Source organism: Oncorhynchus clarkii, chromosome 20 (genome assembly GCF_045791955.1).
Source record: "Oncorhynchus clarkii lewisi isolate Uvic-CL-2024 chromosome 20, UVic_Ocla_1.0, whole genome shotgun sequence".
Lineage (NCBI taxonomy): Eukaryota > Metazoa > Chordata > Actinopteri > Salmoniformes > Salmonidae > Oncorhynchus > Oncorhynchus clarkii.
The window spans coordinates 22,381,898-22,403,688 of record NC_092166.1 but is presented as its reverse complement, the minus strand read 5'-3'; the positions used below and the strand labels follow the sequence as shown (position 1 = coordinate 22,403,688).

The 21,791-nt window shown below is 48.1% G+C and overlaps 1 protein-coding gene across 2 annotated transcripts in view; it reads right to left on the bottom strand.

Moving 5' to 3' along the window:
• Positions 1-1,284: 1,284 nt before the first annotated feature.
• The window catches only part of LOC139376084 (zinc finger SWIM domain-containing protein 5-like), a 46,021-nt gene continuing 25,514 nt past the window's right edge, over positions 1,285-21,791 (bottom strand). The window contains exons 2-13 of one of the 2 annotated variants that reach the window (XM_071118253.1): positions 14,673-15,029; positions 13,458-13,606; positions 13,088-13,238; positions 11,426-11,602; positions 10,954-11,130; positions 10,410-10,556; positions 10,089-10,226; positions 8,639-8,896; positions 7,817-7,952; positions 6,746-6,903; positions 6,444-6,607; positions 1,285-6,302 (exon numbers count right to left, since the gene is read on the bottom strand). In XM_071118253.1, coding sequence (XP_070974354.1) covers positions 5,358-6,302; positions 6,444-6,607; positions 6,746-6,903; positions 7,817-7,952; positions 8,639-8,896; positions 10,089-10,226; positions 10,410-10,556; positions 10,954-11,130; positions 11,426-11,602; positions 13,088-13,238; positions 13,458-13,606; positions 14,673-15,029 — 2,957 coding nt within the window. In that variant the 3' untranslated portion in view covers positions 1,285-5,357. The remainder of the gene's footprint in view (positions 6,303-6,443; positions 6,608-6,745; positions 6,904-7,816; positions 7,953-8,638; positions 8,897-10,088; positions 10,227-10,409; positions 10,557-10,953; positions 11,131-11,425; positions 11,603-13,087; positions 13,239-13,457; positions 13,607-14,672; positions 15,030-21,791) is intronic. The other variant, XM_071118255.1, reaches the window with a different exon arrangement.

Here is a 21,791-nt window from a genome sequence, read left to right as displayed (position 1 = left end):
GCTGAGAAAGTGTCTTAGAGGAGAAATCAGAGCTACACATAAACAGTGATAATTGTATCTGCCCTTCTCAGAACAGTGTTGTTGTGGAGTCTGGTAAACTACATGTGTGGCATTACTAATTGGATAATTGGATAACCTACCTGAAGTGATCCCTTCCTATGTATTATTGATATACTAATTGAGCAACATCTAAGAGAAGCCAGTTCTCAGAGAGCAGCAGGAGTCAATATACGTGTTTCACACTTTATTCATAGAAAAGCACTGAGATTCCAACACAAATTATATAAAATGGTAGTAGCGTTACATAAATAGTAATACATTTTTGTTTGAAAGACATTTGCTCAAGAGGTTGCACAAACAAAAAGTGTTGATGAACTATACTTTTGTGGCAACAAATACTGGATACCTTTTATATAAATCAGTAGCACAAAGAGGCAACAAACACTTTCCCTTAAATCAAAATCAAACAGTAGATGAACTAGCGAACAAGCTCTACCAGCGATTATTATTTCCTTCTAAATTCTAGGGACAGGTGAAAACACTGGTACAGTTAACACATATAGACAACGAGTATGGGAAAGAAAGAAATTAAGCCAGAGGAGTTTTTTCTCCATTTTTTTCTTCTTTTTTTTTTGCAATGCCGTAGGACCAACTACTTCAGCGATGCCGTAGGACCAACTACTTCAGCGATGCCGTAGGACCAACTCCTTCAGCGATGCCGTAGGACCAACTCCTTCAGCGATGCCGTAGGACCAACTACTTCAGCGATGCCGTAGGACCAACTACTTCAGCGATGCCGTAGGACCAACTACTTCAGCGATGCCGTAGGACCAACTACTTCAGCGATGCCGTAGAACCAACTACTTCAGCGATGCCGTAGGACCAACTACTTCAGCGATGCCGTAGGACCAACTACTTCAGCGATGCCGTAGGACCAACTACTTCAGCGATGCCGTAGGACCAACTACTTCAGCGATGCCGTAGGACCAACTACTTCAGCGATGCCGTAGGACCAACTACTTCAGCGATGCCGTAGGACCAACTACTTCAGCGATGCCGTAGGACCAACTACTTCAGCGATGCCGTAGGACCAACTACTTCAGCGATGCCGTAGGACCAACTACTTCACCGATGCCGTAGGACCAACTACTTCAGCGATGCCGTAGGACCAACTACTTCAGCGATGCCGTAGGACCAACTACTTCAGCGATGCCGTAGGACCAACTACTTCAGCGATGCCGTAGGACCAACTACTTCAGCGATGCCGTAGGACCAACTACTTCAGCGATGCCGTAGGACCAACTACTTCAGCGATGCCGTAGGACCAACTACTTCAGCGATGCCGTAGGACCAACTACTTCAGCGATGCCGTAGGACCAACTACTTCAGCGATGCCGTAGGACCAACTACTTCAGCGATGCCGTAGGACCAACTACTTCAGCGATAGGAAAATGCTTGTTGTTTGAAGTGTGTATATAAACAGGCAGCTTTACATTAACCTGCAATAGTCTGTAAAAATGCAAGCATCTCCATCACATTTGAAAAAAAATGCTTGTTTTGTCCTCTCCTGTCCTCTCAGGTTCAAGTAGTGCGGTAGCTAGTGAATGAAAAAAACAGAGGATGCTGCAAAAGCGAGAGAAAAAAATATTTTTAAAAGGAATTAAGACCAGCAATGGAAGCAAGGATGGAGCAGAATAACTCAACTGCTCAATAAGGGTTGTAGAGAATGGTTCAGAGCATGGCCGGGGCCGTTCAGGTAAATTGAACTGAATAGGCTTAAAATCATGAAGAAATATAAGATAGGATGTTTTGGGGGGGGGCACACAGACACCCATTCATATTATCTGCCAGTTCCTTCCTTGGTGTAGGGCATGCAGGGTTTTTATTTTCATTTCTTTTGGACTGTTGTTCTCCCTAAACTCTCATTGCCATGTCAGGCCCTGACACAGGTACTTTGAGAAGACACTAAAGGCTTAAGTCCAAAGAAAGTCATCGTACATTGATCGGTCAAAGGCAAAGTCTGTCCCAAATTGCAGCATGTGCAGGCTCGGTACAAATACAAACATGCCGTGTCGTGCCTTGTCTGTCCCCTCTAGGATAGTGGCTAGCCCCCCTCAGACATTCGTCTGGGTGACTCCGGAGAAGGGGACCAAACCATCAAGTGGTTTCTGCATAGTCAGGTTGCGTTCTGTACACAATTGTATGCCTTCTTTTTCCCCCAAATTTAGAAATGACGTGCTTCCTCTTAGAAAACACGTTGCAAAAACTAAACCAAACATACAAATAAAACATTGAAACAAAAATCCGGAAAAATGTACACAGGAGCACCTGAGAAATGTCTTGAAGTCTTGACTGTCATCACATTCCCAGCCCACAACAAATTCAAGTATCCCAAAAAACTAAAACATACAGTTATCATAAATAATTATAACTTTACAATTTTCTGAATTGACACTTTTATATTTACAATATCTTAAATGCTTATGCTACTACTTGTTTGTTTTTGTTTCTTGAAGTGATTCCCTGAGAACTGAGTTTAGCATCTCGTCTCTTTTATTTTGTTTTTCGTCATCCTTTCTTGACCATATTACTTCCAACCCCGGCCTCAGACAGACAGATCTGCGGCCCCAGACCACCTGCCGAGCTTGGTAGAGGCGGCAACAATGGAATGTGGAAGCTGACATGGAACGGTTTTCATAGTCTCAAAATGTGTCTTCTGTCTAATATTCCTATTTTTGTATATTAAATATAATTATATGCTGTCTATGTCTGTATTAATAGTATTCATTCACACACAGATTATTTTAATGATCGATAAATAATTGCTCAAGCAGACAGAATGGTGTTGAGTGCATGAAATTTGTCAATTGCTTGTATAACAATAGTACTACTGCTAAACTTCAAGCAGTCACTGCCATATCAAAAACACTTTCCCACAGGGTCTGAGAGGTTGATACGTATAGTTAAGGTTGTATGTGGAATACTAAACACCAACTGTCTACACCAACGCGTGGTGTTTAAAAGTACGCGTTCATACACGCTTTGCTATGAAAGATACAAGATGTTTTTCAGCAAATGGTATTTCAACATGTATGTTACAACCCCAAATCCCGACAACACCAGGCACTCCACCTCACAGTCTAAGATCCACAGTGGCAGTATCGTTCTCAGGCGACAAGGCCAGTCAATCAATCTCGCCATGATCTAATACCAATCTGAAGCAACACGGCTCTCTCTCTCGCTCTCTCTGTACGCTTCGCTCTTTTTGAAAGGTACCTTCGCTAGAAATAATACAAGATACCAGACAAATCGATCAGGCTACACCCAAGGAAGGAGGAGAATACATGTGGGAGAGGGTGAGAGGCTTGGTCAAGTCTGAGGACTCTGTATGTGCCTGATGAATCTGGTAGATTTAGACTTCGGGCACTGGGCCATGGGGATACACATTCTACCTCCTCCAAACATAGTGCCTTGAAACGAGGCCTTTTAACAGGGAAAGTTTAAAGCTGGTCCTTGGAATACGATCGAGGTATGACAGTAAGTTAACACTATGTGCTTCAGTGTTTCTGGCAGAGATGGGACCAAGTCACAAGTCCTAAGCAAGTCTCAAGTCTTAACCTTAGAGTCAAGTCACAAATAATAATGGGCAAGTTCCACAGCTCAGGTCCCTAATTTTGGGTTTTGAGTCTTTTAATTCAATTATTAAGTGGTTTATCCCAATTTCATTGCAACTGCATCAGTGATTTTGGACCCACATGCAATGATTTTTGAGGCCCTGATGCAGAGGCGCACCACTCTGGCGCACCACAGGTCCCAGAGTGGTGGGGCAGATTATTTTCCTTGGGGCTTGGAGCTTTTCCTAATCTGGTCATCTAACCAGGTATAAATCAGGACCCTGACAAAGGCTGAAAGTGATTCATTAGTAGTTGTAAAAAGGTATGCATATGGAAGTGGGACCATTTCTGTCATTTAGCCGACCATCTTATACAGAGCAATTAGGGTTAAGTGCCTTGTTGAAGGGCACAGCAACAGATTTTTCACCTAGTCAGCTCAGGGATTCAAAATAATGACCTTTCAGTTTATGGCCCAACGCGCTTAACCACTAGGCTACCTGCCACCTAGGTATACAGATATGTTCTAAACAGGCCACATGGTTTTAACATTTCTGGAAAAACTCCTGGCCCTGGGAGGATGAAAACCCTGTCACACTGCAGCAACCTTGTACTTGTTAATATTATTTAGATTTTACAACGTTCCTTTACACAGACACAACCACTGCCATCGGACACTAGAACTCACAGGGCTGAGCTTGCTTTATGCAGGTTTGCATCGTATAGGCCTAAGCAACTGTAAATTAAAAAGTAACTCAAGCAGTATATTTATGTAATCAGTATTGTGTTGTTTGATTCATTTTCAGTTAATCATTTTGGATTGAAAAGGTCAAGGTAGCCTAGCCAGCCAGCCCAAGTTTGAATATAGCCTAAACCAAATTTGATCACATTCACATGTTCTTTTAACATAAATAAGCAGGCTATACATAGGCTACATAACTTAACCACTTCGTTTACCCTGGCCAGAGGGCAAAGGGGCACAGGGCGCATTGGCTGAAGCCTATGCAGCTGCGCTTGTTATCAGTAGCCTGGTTGATCAGGCTCATTTTCTTCCCATACAGTTTAGGTGTAGGCTGCAGCAACATTTCTGTGAAGAGTTCTTGCTTGTGTATGTGAGGAGTGATGTGTTGTCACGTTTGCTAAATAAATATCGGAGGACAGCGGAGCGGCGCGAGCTTTGCTAGAGGAAGTGCTTTGTGCCCGGCCTGCGCAAACTGTGATTTCTGTGAATCTGATTGGTCAAGACACAGAACCTGCAGCACTCCGATATAAAGGACAGAGAGCCTAACATAGTGGGTGAGATGACAAATCTAGTCTCTCGAGTCATACGGTTGAAGTCAAGTCAAGTCTCAAGTCGCAAAATGTGTGACTAGAGTAGTACACGAGTCCCAAGTCACGTGACTCAAGTCTGCATCTCTGGTTTTTGGAATGACAAGTTCTCTCTCCTTCAAACCCCACTAGTAACTCCCCACAGCAGACAGCAGACATTCCCTGGCTCAAAACACCCCATACATCATTTGGTTTTTCATTATGTGCCACCTCAACGATTTTATCATCATCATCACAATTTTTTTCATACTAAAACAAACAGTGGTTGCTGCTCACGAGAAAATACAAAGACAAAAACAAAAACAGACATACAGAATTTGCCACAAGAATGACAAAAAAAGAGAAAATGTATGAAAACTTAAATAAATGAGTAAGTAGTACTAAAAGTAGATCCTATATTGCCCGTCCTGTTGGGGTTCAGCCGAAGCGTTCCCGTACCAACATCATGAGTTTCTTCTTGCCCTTGTAGATCTGTTTGAGGTTGTCTATAAACTGGGCAAACTGGATGTGTCCGTCCTGGGCCAGTAGGAAGGTCTCTCTGGCCTTACTGAGGAACTCTATGAACTCTCCGTAGTGTCTGGGGCTGATGTGAGTGAGCCGGGAGTGGGTTGTGTTGATGTAGGCGCTGATAGTGGCGTCCAGCAGCTGCCGGAGCGGAGCCTTGTCCGTGGACATGAGCTTCCCAGAGTTCCGTCGCCCGGGGATACCGGCCAGGCCCGGGGCCGTCATGGTGCAGCGACGCAGGATGTCCGAGAGCACGGTGGCGCAGTGCACGCTCTTCACCACCAGGGGGATGATGGCGGCCAGCTCGTTCTTGCCCAGCGAGTGGGACAGGGCGCAGGCCCAGAGCACGTCGTTGATGGCCGGGTGGGTGTCCTGGTTGTAGGCCAGGTTGAGGTGGGTCATGGCCAGCGAGGCCAGCTTGAAGGCTCGGAGTGGGTAGCCGCGGTGCTCCATGTAGCGGGCGATGGTGAACAGCTGAGAGTACGTCATGCCTGTGGAGGCGGCGTCGATGACGATCTGGTAGGCCGTCTCGAAGGCGATGTGGTCCTTCTCGCAGAGCGTGAGGGCCGAGAGGGCACAGTTCTGGGGGTCCTTCATGGAACACTGCAGGGCCAGGGTCCGGGCGCAGCTTGCCAGCTCCTCTCTCTGGGGGTAGTCCAGGCTGAGGCGCAGGATGGTGTTGTGGGACATGACGGTGGCTGCTACGATGCTGGTGGCCTCGGTGGGGGTGAACAGGGTGTACCAGCTCTGGAGGATGCTCACCAGCGCTCGCAGACCCACCTCTGTAGCACAGGTGACCAGCCAGCGCACCATCTCCCTGCGTCTCCAGTTCAGAGTGGAGAGGGTCATCCTCATCACCTGCAGAGAGAGAGAGACACACATTGAGGCATGTTAGAAAAGGCAGACCGTACAGCAATTCAACACTTACCCACCAGCACATTTCATCCAAGACATCCCTGCGCACATGCACACCCCCCCCCACTAGCTATCCCTCAGTACCTGCAAGCCCAGCTCCAGAGCTACATTGAGCAGGGTGATGTCTGGGGGGTTGTCAGCCGGAGTGGCGATCTTGAAGGCATCCTGGGCCAGTTTGAAGATGAGGGAGGAGGAGTGGATGTTCTTCTGGATGGCCTCCAGCACTGTCCGCAATCTCAACATATCTCCTGGAGGTACAAACAACACAACATTAGGTCCAAAGTTCTGTAGTGGTGCAGAAGGGCATAGGGGCGTTTCTCTGATAGTGGTATGGTTGTGCGTTTTGGCTGATGGGGTGTGTCTGTGTGTATGTAAGTAGAGCTGACCTTTGGCTGCGGTGAGCATGGTAGAGGCCAGTTCACACTGCTGAGACTCCAGGTGGCCCAGGGTGAACCAGCGGGGATATCGGCTGGGCACGATGCTGATGCCATGGTGGGGGTGACCCAAGTCTCCCGAGGGCGCCATCGACTCTAACACAGGGAGCCTAGAGGGTACAGACAGACAATGAGAGAAGAGAGACAGTGATTAGATGAGTTATGACTACTAAGAAAATGTTTTCTATTCAAAATGGGCAACTGGTGGCCCGCACCCCTTTCGTAGGCCCACGGACCAACCCCGACTGAGTTTTTTTAGGAGCTCAGTCAGGGTCTCAACTTACCGCTGAGTTAGAAGAGTAGAATACACAATTTGATTGTGCATCAGCAGTTTTTCTCTTGCTATCTCAGTCACTGACAGTCATTAATTAGCCCATGCCAGATTGCATTTTTTTGTTATTATTGAATAAATGAGTCTAGCCAGCTATCAACATTTCAATTTATGCCCCCCAAAAGGCTAGAGCTGGCTCTGACTGCATGGGTGTGTATGGATGTGGGTACGCAGACCCGCGAGGCACTGCACCCCCCCCCCCACGATGACTTCAGTTTTGTTGTGGCCCCCACCCCCGTCACAGTTGCCCATCCCTGGTCTACAGCATGATTATAGGTATCATCCTCAGATTAACGCTGGCTCATCCAATCTCAAGGCTATATAGCTGCATTAGTTCTCTGCTCACGAAGTCTACATATGCACCGTGTGTGTGCAGCTCCGAGCCGTGTTATTGATTGTGTATTAGCCGGGACCCTGAGGAGCCTCAGTGGGATAATGACTCTGCAAGGCAAATGGGGATTATGCAGTCATAGGGATTCATCCTTCAAAACAAGGTACAAATAGAGCCTTTTCTCAGACGCACACTGTTGCAGCAAGATAGGAGGATCACACTATTTTGATCATAAAATGTGATAAAATCCTGAATGTTGTAAAATTATATTCAATTCCATATTATTTTACAACTTACCAACCTTCAGGATTCATATGTTCTGTTTTTGGAATACATGCTAGAAGGTTTTATGGGATCTCACCTCATGGCCTTCAATGCTAGTTTGTAGGCCAGGTCTGCGTCATGGGGCAGCAAGGCTGAGAACAGGTACTTGGCAAAGGTGTGCATGGGAACACTCTCCCTGTGGATGACATCACCAAGGCCACTGAAGGGACCTCCTGAACAGAGACGGACGGACAGACACGATACATCAGAATTGTCCAGCTACATACACACACCGGAACAGGGAAGCTTCCCTTTCTGATTTGGCTCCGTTTCTTGGTGAATAGTCAAAGTCTACCGGTTTTAACACACCATGCCTCAAAGTAACAGCAATATATACCTCTCCCAACCTGATGGGGGCGAGAGCAAACAGGAAACCACACACTCAATGCCCATTGGGCATTAACCAAATCTCTTGTCCCTAGCAGCGAGACAGATGTCTGCTCTAGGGTTACACAGCTAACGTTCCCCAAAGCCCAAGATGGGGGTGGGCTATAGCATAGCTAGCATGGGGAAAGGGAAGGAAGGGGATAGACGTGGTAAAGGCCAGGGTTGAGATCCATTTTCAGCTGAGTGTTGCGAGGCAGGATCTGTGGAAGGGAGAGAGGTGGGAGAGAGGGATGGGATGGGAGAGCTAAAGAGATAGGGTGAGAGAAAAAGAGGAAGGGAGAAGGGGAGGCAGCAAGCAGGGCAGATAGAGAGAGGGAGACGGAGGGTGAAAGAAGAGAACAGGAGAGTGAGGGAGGATAAGTGAGACAAAGAGAGGGGGAGATTGAAGGGAACAGAAAGGGGATAGGGGATGAAATGAGATGAAATGAAATGAGAGCAGAGGACAATAATAAAATGAAACTAGTCTTCATACCTTCCAGTAGGAGGATAGCCTGTTTCCTCAGCGTCTGGACCAGCAGATCATCCAGCTCCATCTCCTGCAGCTTGGCCACGATCTGCTCCTCGTTCCGACACACCTTGTCCTGGGCATAGAGGCCTTCAGGCATCACCCTCTGCTGCCCCATGCCCATCAGGGCCACCTCCAGGGCCAGCGCCAGGTAGGACTCCCCACCATCTGGGCAACCCCACACAGGCACGTGGTGGTATACCGGGGGCTTGTGCTCTCCAGAGTCTGACGAAGAGAGGTTTTTAGTTTACAGGGATGGTCATGGAAGTGAGATCCTACTTTATTCAAACGGTTTGCAATGGCGGTCGAGCAGGATTATGAGATATTGCTAGATGCTAACAATAATCCAAAATGTCTGCCTAGTTTATTTTTATTGGGGGTGGGGCTGAAAGGTGCTGGATATGGAGAGCAGCTGACACAGACAGGAGCCTCTCTCTCTAGCTCCCAGTCTCCCACACAGGCAGCTGTGGATGCCAGGCAGCACCAGAGAGAGAGAGAAGTGTCCCTGAGGTCCCGGAAAAACACTAACATCTGCTGACAAGGACTCAGACCCAACCCACGGGAGGCTCACACTTAAATCCCCCTGGCAAATTATTCCTCCCTCTCTACAACAATCCTGTTTATTACGGGGGGGGGGGGGGGGGGGGGGATTTCAGGATTCTCCAATCCGCTGGATCAAACAACATCTCTTCTCCAATGGAACGTCCATTGGATGTAAGCCTTGGGCTTCTAGGCTTTTTGGCATGTGTGAGATCAGCTCCAAGGTGGATTTAACCATGTGGAATCCCTTTGCTGCCCGGGTTAGTTCTCATACTGTAACCATGAGAGCCTCCATGTTTCCCTCTTTCCACTGTTATGGCTCTGGCTCTTCTGACCAGCTGCAGCTGCTGTTGTTGGTTCTGATGTGTAAAGACCCCTGATTGGTCAGAATTCAAGTTAAACCCTGCCCCCTACCAGATGTTTCCAGCTGCTCACCAGAGTCAAACAAAGGATTGTGAGGATGACCCTATAAATTATAATCCACACACACTCTCCCTCTCTCTCTGTGTCTCTCTAACACACCCTCCCTCTCTGTCTCTCTCTCTAGCCCCCTCACCGTACCACTCGCCAGTATTGTTTCGGCACACAATGCCTCCCTGTAGGTTTGTAAGTATAGGCGGTACCAAATTCATGATCTCTATTTGGCTGGGCTATTGGACATATGGAATGCAAATGGTGATTGATTTTATTCATGTTAAGAGTGAAATCGGTGCTAGTTGCTGTGGCCTCTACCAAATTGTATGGGACTGTTCTATATGGGTGACTTTTCCAGGGGACGGCCTTGATCAGCGGTGGTTGTTGGACTGACCTCATTTTTACCAGTTTGATTGACGAGGACTGTAAATGTTGCCTAGACAGGGCTTGGCCAGATGCGTACCTCCAGTGTCCATAGCGTTGTCGTCCTCCACCCGGCAGGTCTCAGTGAGGGTGGTGAAGAGACAGCCGATGGGATCCAGGGGGTGTCCCACCCAGCCCTCCAGGTTAGTTGTGCTGGTTGTCCCCCTCTGAAGCAGCTCTGACACACACAGGAACACAGCAGGGTTACAACAAGATCAAACACTGTATAAAAAAATCTAACGTATTCGTTCTGTTACGTAGGGCTCCGAGTTTTTCCCTCATCAGGTCACATAACCAGGAAAAACACTGGGCCCTACTAATGAGAACAGTGAACTGCCTCCAGGCAGACAGGGGGCGCTACCTTTCTTCTGGTGCTTGTAGATGTCCAGCTGGCGGTGCTGCTGCAGCCGGAGGGTGTTGATGATGGCCACGCCCAACCGCAGCGCCTCGCGGGGGTAACCATGGGAACGCAGGGCATCGACCCGCGCACACGCTGTGGGGACGTGATCTACGACACAAGTCACATGACAGTAGCTCAGCAACACCACACCCATGCCGGCAGCCTCAGCAGAAGACACCCACTCCCTCTATCCGGGCTTAAGTTGTACAGAATGAGGACAAATCTTCCCCCAGAAGATGTTTACTCCAGCTCCAGGGTTCAGTGTAAGTGGAATTAAAGGAGGCTTATGACACAAATAATGTGGTGGTGTTACAGATAGGAAAACACACCAGCATCATGGCTTTAACTCCTGCCAGGAGCTGGGCCAGCGTGTGTGCGTGCGTCCGTATATGCGTCTGTGTACGTGGTGTTAATAAATATACTGAGATGGCCTCCCGATACCATCTTGAATTAATATAATATCTAGTGCTGAGAGTGTGTACTGAGCAGGCCATTTCATTCTCACCTAGCCATAGAGGCAGGCCCTGGGGGTTGAAGAGCAGACTCTCGCCCTCTCTCTGGTAGGCTGGGGACATGTAGTAGTCACAGCTGATGATCCTCTGCAGGTGGCTGTCCTGCCAGTGGAGATCACAGGCCTCCATGGCCCGCGTGAACACTGTCCGTCTGGGCCGGGCCAGGGAGTCTGGAGGGGGACACACAGGGAGGGGCGGAAGGGGAAAGTTAGACCTCAGTCCGTTGGACATACTGTATAGTAACACTCAGCAATGGAGATCTATCCATGAGTACTTTGAGTACAATATACTCAGGATTACTACGATAACTACAGTCAACTTTCACCACTGTATCAGAATCATGGTTTGGGAAATAAAATGCATTCTAGTGACAGTTTACAGGCCCAGTGTGTGTATATATATATATATATATATAACAGTATACATGTGTATTCTATATGTATGTGACTCCAGACTGCGACTGACCCTGGGCGAAGTTGCTCTGTGGTAGAGCGTTGGTAATGTTGGGCAACTCACTGCCGTAGTTGCCGTCCTCCAGGGGACAGATGTCCATGTCGCCCCACTTCTTCAGCTGCTTCAGCCAGCCGCTCTTCTCCTCGCTCTTACAGTGCGGGTTCAGCACGATGCACACCCACAGGGCACCTGGGGAAGGATAAAGGTCCAGGGGTAAAGGTCAATGGGCGGAATAACCAATAACGTTTGACTATTTAGGTGTGGAGGAGAGGGTCCATAGAAAGATCATGTCCTTCTATGGTAATATTGTGAACGGGTCATAAAAGTTAACAGTGTATGTTGTGGTCCGGGTTGGACTGTATTAAAGTCACATCTTTAAAACAAAGGCACTGGGACGTTAGACAGATCCTTAGTAGTAAAGACTCAGGGAAGGGAACTGAACTAGTTTACCCCTCACATCCCTTCCTATCATAAAGGTAACAAATTACCAGTATTCACCCCCTCCTTCTCACTACCTTTTAAACCCTCGATTCAGAGCACTTTGTTAGCTCACTGCTGACCACACGGACAGCTTCTGGTACTAACAGCCTACGAGAGTGCAGCACGGTTGCTTTAAAGCACCCCCCCCCCCCCCCAACAATAGCACATTTGATTGGCCGCTTTGGTGATCATCCTGTGGCAGTCCTAGCCAATCAGAGAGCCCTGTCCTGTCGCTCCCCGGTAACTAAACATTACCCCTGAGCCAGGGTTCTGCTGTTCTGTTGTGTGTCCCTGAAGAGGGAGAGAGGCACAGCAAACCTCTCTCTGCTCTGCTGTTGCTCTCCAATGAACCTCCTCAGGATCTGCAGTCATCGACCCCTTTTAAATGCTCCGATCAATACCGGGGAGGTTGAAAACCCCATTGATCCCGGGCCCGTTTCATGCAATCCCAATAGAGGTGAGTGCCTGACCCTAATGTATGCACTGCTGGACTGCTGCACAATCACACCCACTGGCTCCAGCACTGACTGATCCACTGCTATGGCAGCATGCATGGGGCGAGAGAGATCCCTCACACCACGCGTATCATGGTGGCTTTCCAGTTAGGTAACAGTTACATAGCTGTGCTGACTGAAGTGGTGAGGCCACATTCCGTTTGGAATTGCTCTTTGAGCCGAAAGGTTTTTCAGATGTACCTTTACTACCTGCTACCTAAGTGACTGACCAACTGTGAACGACAAATCAATAACATCCAAGCAGCAATGAGACAGTTGGTCAGAAACACTTCCTATCAATACCCTCTTCATAATGCATTATGTATGCATTCATAGCCTTCTGCAATGCATTATAATCCACAACATACACGCTAATAGCAACTCACAATCAACAGTGTTACCTCATATTACCCCGACTAACCGGTGCCCCCACACATTAACTCTGTACCGGTACCCCCTGTATATAGTCTCCGCTATTGTTATTTTACTGCTGCTCTTTAATTATTTTGTTTACTTTTTTTGTTACTTTTATTTCTTATTTTTACACATATTTTTCTTAAAACTGCATTGTTGGTTAAGGGCTTGTAAGTAAGCATTTTACTGTAAGGTTGTATTCGGCGCATGTGATAAATCAAATTTTATTTGTTCTGTGCAAATTGGTGCTCTACACTGTATATTTAAGGAAGTGAGAGGGACTTACCCAGTTCGTCCCATAGCTGCCGACACTTGTCCGTCATGCCAGTCCCCTGCTGCCGCCACAGAGAGAGGCGAGGGTCGGCCATGAACTGTTCCGTGATCAGGGTCAACATCCTGGCACCGTTAGAGTCACGCATCCGCAGCATTTCTCGCACCTACAGAAAACATGAATTAATATACAGTAAGTCATCCAGGATGGATTTTGATACTGAACATTCATGTATGCAGAGACAGACTGACAGGGCAGACAGAGAGACAGAGAGACAGACAGACAGAGAGACAGAGAGACAGAGAGAGAGACAGACAGGGCAGACAGGGCAGACAGAGAGACAGACAGACAGGACAGACAGGACAGACAGGGCAGACGTATGTACCTTGGCAAACATGGAGTTGAGCTGCTTCCCGGAGCCGTAGTACCCTCCCTGGGACAGGAACAGTTTGACCTGCTCCCTGACCTGCTCCTCATCCAGGTGCCAGCAGTTGTCGTCATCAATGCTGGCCCCTGCCGTGGGGTCCGGGGCCCCTGGGAACACAAACAGAAAGAGACAATGTCAGACCAAGGATGAATTAAAAACCACAACTAAAGCTAGCAGGCCCCAAAACATGCATTATATCAATAATCACTGTCAGACACACCTCAAATATAACCTTATAATACGGTTGTTCCTTAAATATTTTTCTAATTAAGCAAACAGCTAAAAAAAAACTTAAACAATGTGTGACCCCAGGTATGTAAACCCAGGTATGTAAACCCAGGTATGTAAACCCAGGTAGGTGTCCTTTAGGTAGCACCAACACCCAGTAGAACCAACTGAAGTCCTGCCAAGTCACTGTTTTATCCGAACGTTCACATTCCACAATCAAACCCTCAATCCAATCCTGCTTCTTCATTGTCAAGGGGGCTCACAGCAAACACCAGGAAACACCAGGAGACTGGGCGAAGGACTTCCTTGTTAAGCGGCTGGGGTGGATAAATATTTTGATAGTGATGTGGACAGATAACAAGCTGCAGAGTTCCCCTGTATTCATCCAAAACTGCACCTATTTCTTATATAGTGTACTACTTTTGCCCAGAGTATGGGCCCTGGTCAAAAGTAGTGCGCTATATAGGGAATAGGGTGCCATTTAAGACACAAACTCTGTTTTCCAGACTAGAGGGATAACTGCCTGCTCTGGTGCCGAGCAGTTAGAAACGTTTGAACGCTGACGTCTGACTTTATTTTTTACTTTCAGAAATGGAAAGCACCAGCAGGCCGGGAGACTCTGGCATCAAACGAGTTGTTTAATGCCTCCGAGTCCTGGCTGCTGCTTTGGTACCGCAATCAGTCCTCGGTCAGGACTCTGCCTAAACATCACACCTTGCTCTTCAAGCCCACCAAAGGAAGATTGGGGTAGAAACTAAGGAATGTAAGGGACTGGCAGAGGCTCTGGGTAAAGCACAATACCTGGTCATCTGGTGGCAGGTATAGAATGTAAAAGCTTGTTGTTCTGTCTAAATGCCTGTGCTAAACATGAATCAACTGTTCACCAAATGCAAACTTTACGTTATGTCCAGCAACTGAAGTCTTGGTGTTGTGTGTCTTTCTTACCATGGACCTGGTTGATCTCAGAATTGGACGAAAGGATCTCGTCGGCTAGTTTCTGGGCAGTGGGCAGCACCTCTGTGTGGTGTGCTGTGATGAGGTACTGGACCAGCTTCTGTAGCTGGTCTCTGTTCATCTGGAACAGGGTCTCTGAGATGGGCAGCCGCAGCTTGACCTGCTCTGGCTTCCTGATGCGGTACAGGGACAGGGCCACCACATGGGCGCAGTAGAAGATGTCTCGGTTGCCGCAGCCGCAGGTGACCGAGGTGATCTTGCAGCGGTCGAAGCTGATGGCCACCTTGTGGGTGACCTCGGGCTCCGACTGGGAGGCGGGCTCCGTGACTGTGCCACTGAGGTGGAAACCTGGAGAGACAGAGAGAGGGAGAGAAGACCGGTGTCAGCAGACTTAATCAACATTGAAATTACTGCTGTGATTTCACATCTTCCCCTTTAGCAGTACATTCAGCTGAAGAATAGTTGGGACTCAGCACTATAAAAGTCACAAGTCACACAAGTAATGAAGGGGCTGTCAAAACATTCTGGCAATGTACACACAAAGAATCCTGCAAACTAACATGTGATTAAGTTCACCTTTACAAAGAGAGCACCAGTTTGCAAAAGAAAAAAAGGTAATCTACCCCCAAAGCACTCTGGGATTGAGCTAGCAGTATCATAATCAGTTCAAGGGAAGCTAGAAGTTCGAGCCACGTAGTACACGGTCTTAAAATAATAAAAGTGAGGGCAGGCCACAGCTCATATAAACCACGTCTGTAGATTAGTTAGCTGATAAGATGTGTAATACAAAAGGAGTAGATAAGATAGTGAAGGGAAAAGTGGATACTAGTTAAATACGTCTGGATCAGATGAAACTGTTTCTTCACAGGAAATGCTCCTGCCTGCTTGCGAGGTTCTGGCATATTTGAGGTTTTGGAAGTCTGTCAGTCGGTTGTTGAGGGGCAAAGGGTGGGGAGAGGAGAGAGTGCATGCAGCAAGAGGGATGGTAAAGGGGTGTGTGTGTGTCTGATAGAAAGTCTGGCAGCTCACTTTGACTGGTAAATTATTAATGCTGGAGGGAGGCTCAGAGAGGGGGCTGGGAGAACAGAACTAAATGACTATATCACAGTACCCCACCAAACCATAGCAACCAGGCCTGCTCCCTGAACTTAAACACGTTCTATTTATTTAATTTCTATGCTCCCTGGCTGCCAGGTGACCCATGATAGCAGATTGAATGTGAATAAAGAGTTGTAGGACCTGACCCCTGGCTACCCATAGTACACACTGGACATAGGTACACTACACCCCATAGAGTGGTATATAAAAAGCCCAACCTACAAACCTTCAATGTAGAAAGCTCAGCTAACCAAGGCTAACCTAATAAACACCAACCTGTCTGGTGAACTGTAATAGACCTGGAATGCCTAACACACACACACGCAAGCTCACTCCCACACGCAAGCTCACAAGTAAGTTCACTCTCACACACAAGATCACAAATACACAATTAATTCTAGGGTTAGACTAGTGAGACAGGGGAGTAAAGCCTGCCGTTCTCTTGCCAAATCCCACAAAAGCCTTTTCCAGATGAGCTCTTCTGAGAAACAAGCTCCCCTCTTCCCCAGTTCCCTTTTTCTTGGGGGGGGGGGGGGGGGGGTGGGGGGGTGGTCAACGTCCAATTTACTGCCAAACCCTTTCAGGCTGAGACAAAACCACAGGCCCATCTGATTAAGGAGAGTTTATGGTGATGTCTGTTTTCCTTTTGATAAAATAAACAGAGAGGGGCTAGCCCTATGTGTTGCAAATGACTTGCAGCACAATACAGAGTTCAAAGTGAATTTGGTGAAAGACAAAGATGCATGGAAACCTTGTGGAGAAAATGGCAGACTTGTGTGTTTACTACGCCCATTTTTCTTCCATTCAGTCATCAGATCTTGTACTGTACAGGTACGGTCTTGGTCTATTTCCAAGGCAGTCTTGTAAAACTGGTACTGTATATCAATCTGACAGAAACAAGGGAACGAACTAGAAAACTAGTAAGATGTGGGATAAGGGTCATTACACGGTAACAGAGTTATGCTGAGACTCAGATTCTTCACTTTAAAATGTGTCAAACAAAAAACAATGACTGCAAAATGAATCTAGAAAACTCTACGCACAAGGCCTACTTGGTAACAATTTCCACAGATTAATAATTAAAAAAATATATAAATAAATTGTTGAAGAACAGTCAGTAGACGCATATATATATATATATATAGACGCAAATGGAGAATTATAGTTTCAGGAATAATCCTTATCCTATATATGTAATATGTTATCAGGTTGTTGTTGTTCAATAGTCAGCTCGTGTCATTTTATGTATTTAGCCAGGATAGTCCACTCACCCCATCTAATAAATGTAGCAATTTATGAAACAATCCAAACAATCCAATCCAAAAAGGTTTCTCAACTCTGTTGCTGCTCACCACCATGTTCCTCGATGGCAGCTTGCTCTGTGTGATGTAACAGTGAGCCAATAAAGTGGACGACACAGAGGAGATAGAGGTGACTACTGTGTTCTAAATCAGAGAGAGGTGGTAACACAGGCACACGACTGTAGATGACGATACCATCCTTACTCGAACACTAACTCCACAATGGAAAGAGAAGACGTGCACTGTACATGATGCCGCTCATAATACCTCCATCCTTACCGTTCCACTAATCCGATGACAGAGTGCATGTACACTCAGTACCAGCCTTCTGCCATACACCTCTGAGGTTATCTCAAAGGGATCTAGACCCCCGGTCTACAGAGAGGGAAGAACCGCTGCACTGAAAGGTTGTTTACAGAATTTTTTAAAAAGTGATCTTGTAAATTGAAACACATATGTAGAGTACTGCTGCGTCTTTTCTGTATGGTAATAATAATAATTGTATTTCATAAAGTGGTTTCTTGCATCGTACAACACAATACAATGCAATTTACAGTCACCTATTTAGCCCATGATGTTACAGACCAAGTAAAACAAATCGTGAATTAATATCAAGCCCTTCATAATGTAAAAACGTTTTTAAAAGTCTCATGCAATGTAAGCCTGTACTGAACACCACATATAGGTTACTGTAGGCTATATCATAGAAATCAAAAGCTATTTCCATGTGAAAATGTTATGTGATTTGCTCCATTGGTTTTGTTGGTAGGTCTACTTTATGCTCAAATGGCCACAATAGCCTATTGGCAACCATCTAAAACTGTAAGTTGCACAAAATTCTCACAATGTTCAAGTGTCCGCTCACAAGACCTAAAAATTTGCTCAGGGCCCCCAAAAATCTGGGGGAACATTGCCACAACAATGTGCTACCTATGCATATGTAGTCAGACCGAGGAGCCTTGCTCACCTCTGTGGTCAGTCACAGTATGTAGAGTGGCTGCAGACTGCAGTATGGGACCTGTGCTCGGTGTAAGGGTGACTATGATGCCCTATCTCCGTGCTGCAGCGTGGTGTGGGTCTGAATCTGACAGTTGCTGCAATGCCACAGCCTGCTGCTGGTTAAAGAGGGGCAGGCTGGGTAAGGTGGCTCCTCATCTCTTTTCACAGTGTTCCCTACAGTAGAGAGCCAGGCATCTGCCACTGATGGACATGAAGGGCCCTCCTCGTCTTTCAGCCAGGGGCTCCCGTTTCCCCCCAGTCACCCCAACCCCCGCTCCGTCTTTTGTTGGCCGGCCGTGTCGCTGAATGTGATCCTGTAGTCCCTTTCTGCTGCTCTTTTCTTTTCGGTCTTTATCTAGAAGCTCAAGGCAATACAATCCCCCTCTTCGTTGAACCCTCCTTCCTTCCGCATGGTGTGTGTGTCCTTTCTGGGCCTGGTCTAGAACCTGCAAACAGTGATGCTCTTCTAGATGAGGGAGGGGTGTCTGGGTGTCCTGAGGAGGAGGAGGGTCTGGGTGTCGTCAGCAGGTGGTATGGAGGTGTCAGTTCAGTCACAATGCAAGATGCTGCTGCTGTTGCGGGGAGGGATGGTGGGAGGGATGTGGGAGGGACGGTGGGAGGGATGTGGGAGGGACGGTGGGAGGGATGGAAGGAGGGATGGTGGGAGGGGTGGTGAGATGGTTGGAGGGAGGGAGGGAGGGAGGGAGGGAGGGAGGGAGGGAGGGAGGGAGGGAGGGAGGGAGGGAGGGAGGGAGGGAGGGAGAGAGAGAGAGAGGAGAGAGAGAGAGAGAGGGAGGGAGGGAGGGAGGGAGGGAGGGAGGGAGGGAGGGAGGGAGGGAGGGAGGGAGGGATAATCAACACAACACTCTGCCACAGCTAATATGGGTCAGGCCAGCACTCCACACACTCTGTGGCAACTCTCAATTGTCTCCAGGAAGAGTCCAAGAAGGTTGCCATGGCCAGCCAGGCATAGAGGAGGAGAGGACAGCTGATTGGGGGGGGGGGGGGGGGGGGGGACCATGTGGCAAACACGGCTGGCTTATTTATCGTACACAAGCTTGCGGCGATACAAAACGCTGTGCGTCAGAGACCGGGTCAGGGGTAGCGGACGCCAGAGACCGGGTCAGGGGTAGCGGACGCCAGAGACCAGGTCAGGGGTAGCGGACGCCAGAGACCGGGTCAGGGGTAGCGGACGCCAGAGACCGGGTCAGGGGTAGCGGACGCCAGAGAGCGGGTCAGGGGTAGCGGACGCCAGAGAGCGGGTCAGGGGTAGCGGACGCCAGAGAGCGGGTCAGGGGTAGCGGAGTGAAGATGAATCAGTGTGTCGCCAGTTCTAGTCACAGCAGCACTAACCACAGTAGGAGGCTCTTGACACTGCAGCATAAATCACTTCCCATCGGGAGGCCAGCTCTGAAGGAGGCCAGCTCTGAAGGAAGCCAGCTCTGAAGGAGGCCAGCTATCAGCTATAGGGGTCAGATCTAAAAGCAGCAGCTGAAGCTCCCTTGTCTCTTCTCCAGACCACTACTTAACACTCTGGGGCTGTGATGTCACACATTAAGAGGTCCCTATCCTTCTCACAGCGCTGGCTTTGTTCACTCTTACAGAGATATGCAAAACCATAGTCACAACCATTAGATATAGCATTTTCCCCCAGTTATTCCCCATACTGTTGTAATCAAGGGGCCAGGGTAAAGCCCCTAAACAGATGAATTTCTAACAAAGGTGAAATTAATGTTTGGTTCTGGGAGCCCTGCCAGCCCCACAAAGCTGATTTGATCCTGAGCAGAAGCACATGGCCGTCTGTCTCTGGGGAAGAGCTGTGCGGTGGGGGAGGAGCCTGGATGGATGCAGCATGCATGGATGCTACATGAACAATATGACTGAGCCAGGGGAGGGAGGGGGTTTGTTTCAGTAGGCTTACTCTTACTCTACACCATCCTGTCTGTCCGTCCTCCATCCATCCATAGCACCAAGTGACTGGGTTTATGCCTACAGTGTATAGGTAGGTATAAGTAGGAGTTAGGAGGTGAGAGGCAGTAAGACATTGAGACATTTGAGTCCAGCTCATTGATCCGTCTGCTGCAGTGTCTAATAGTCATAATAATTCATCTGGGGTTGATGCTTCTAATGCAGCTCCTCCAGCCTGGACCAATTTACTCTGCTAAGGCTGAGTCCACCAACCATCTGTCTACTGCAGCAATGGCTTGCTGTATGCAGTGGTGAGGTTGGGGTTATATGTGTAGGCCTTCCATAGCCGGTGAGTGGGAAGAGCTGAGGATAGGAGAGAGAACCCCTTCATTAATTTGCTCCCTCCTCTCCTCCCTCCCTCCCTCCCTCGTTCACCGCTCCACTCCCTCACTGGGCCTGCACCATCTGCCACTCCGCCGGCCCGCCCAGCCAATCAGAAGGAAGTCCCTCCCCGCTTCTAAACCATTTACCTCTAATCAGCCATGGAGGCTGAGCTGGAGATCTGTATGCAAAGCAAGGCAGGGAGCTGGGCCAACACAGCACGCACAGTACAGCCTCCACAGCCTAGGACCCCCCCCCCCCCCTTCCAGCAGCATGGAGGTTAACACAGCACCCCAGTCCACCTTCCATCTGTTCTAGCAGCATGGAGGTTAACACAGCACCCCAGTCCCCCTTCCATCTGTTCTAGCAGCATGGAGGTTAACACAGCACCCCAGTCCCCCTTCCATCTGTTCCAGCAGCATTGAGGTTAACACAGCACCCCAGTCCCCCTTCCATCTGTTCCAGCAGCATGGAGGTTAACACAGCACCCCAGTCCCCCTTCCATCTGTTCTAGCAGCATGGAGGTTAACACAGCACCCCAGTCCCCCTTCCATCTGTTCCAGCAGCATGGAGGTTAACACAGCACCCCTGCCTCCCACCCATCTATCTCTACACAACAGACATGCATATGCACAGACACAGCAGTGCATTCAGCATCACACAAGGCCCAGGGCCCGCTGATCTGATAAAGGCCTGATTGATTCATTTGTGATTTCCTAACGGCGCCATCATGGCCCCAGCACTGGGAGCCATTTGTCACGATCACATTCAATTGATTTCTGATTCGCTTGAATTCTATGCGACGGCATAGAGGGGGGAAAAGCTTTAATCAACTCCCTTTCACTGGGCCTCCCTTAAAACACAGGCACGGACGCCTACGGAACTGTAAGATAAGATGTACCAGCCAATTTCCCATGATGTGGTTTGAGCTTGTAGGCCTGTCGTTGAGTTGGAGGGGGGGGTTTGAGCTTGTAGGCCTGTCGTTGAGTTGGGGGGGTGATACAAATCTGAGCTATAGCTAGCAGCGCCGCACTGGGGAAGATCAAAACAATCATTTAGCACCCGGTGCAAACCAGACGTGGCTGAAGTGCCTTTATTCTGCTGCTGATCATTCATAGATTCAGGCAGGAGAGCAGTCTTTGTGGAAGAGATAAATATGAACGAGAGAGTGAGAGAGAGCAGGCTGAAAGGAGAAGATGAATCGTAGCATGTTGGGACTGGCCGTAATCACATACAGATGTCCTGCTTGAGATAAAAGAACGCCAGCTCTTCAAATGGAGGCTGACAGAATGGGAGGGGGATATCCCCTCATTGTTATTTGGGCTCAAGGTCTTCATGGCTGCCATACTAAAAGCAGAGCTGAGAAAGCATATTCCGTTTCCCTGATCAATTCAAGACATTGTAGGAGGCAACAGTGAATGCT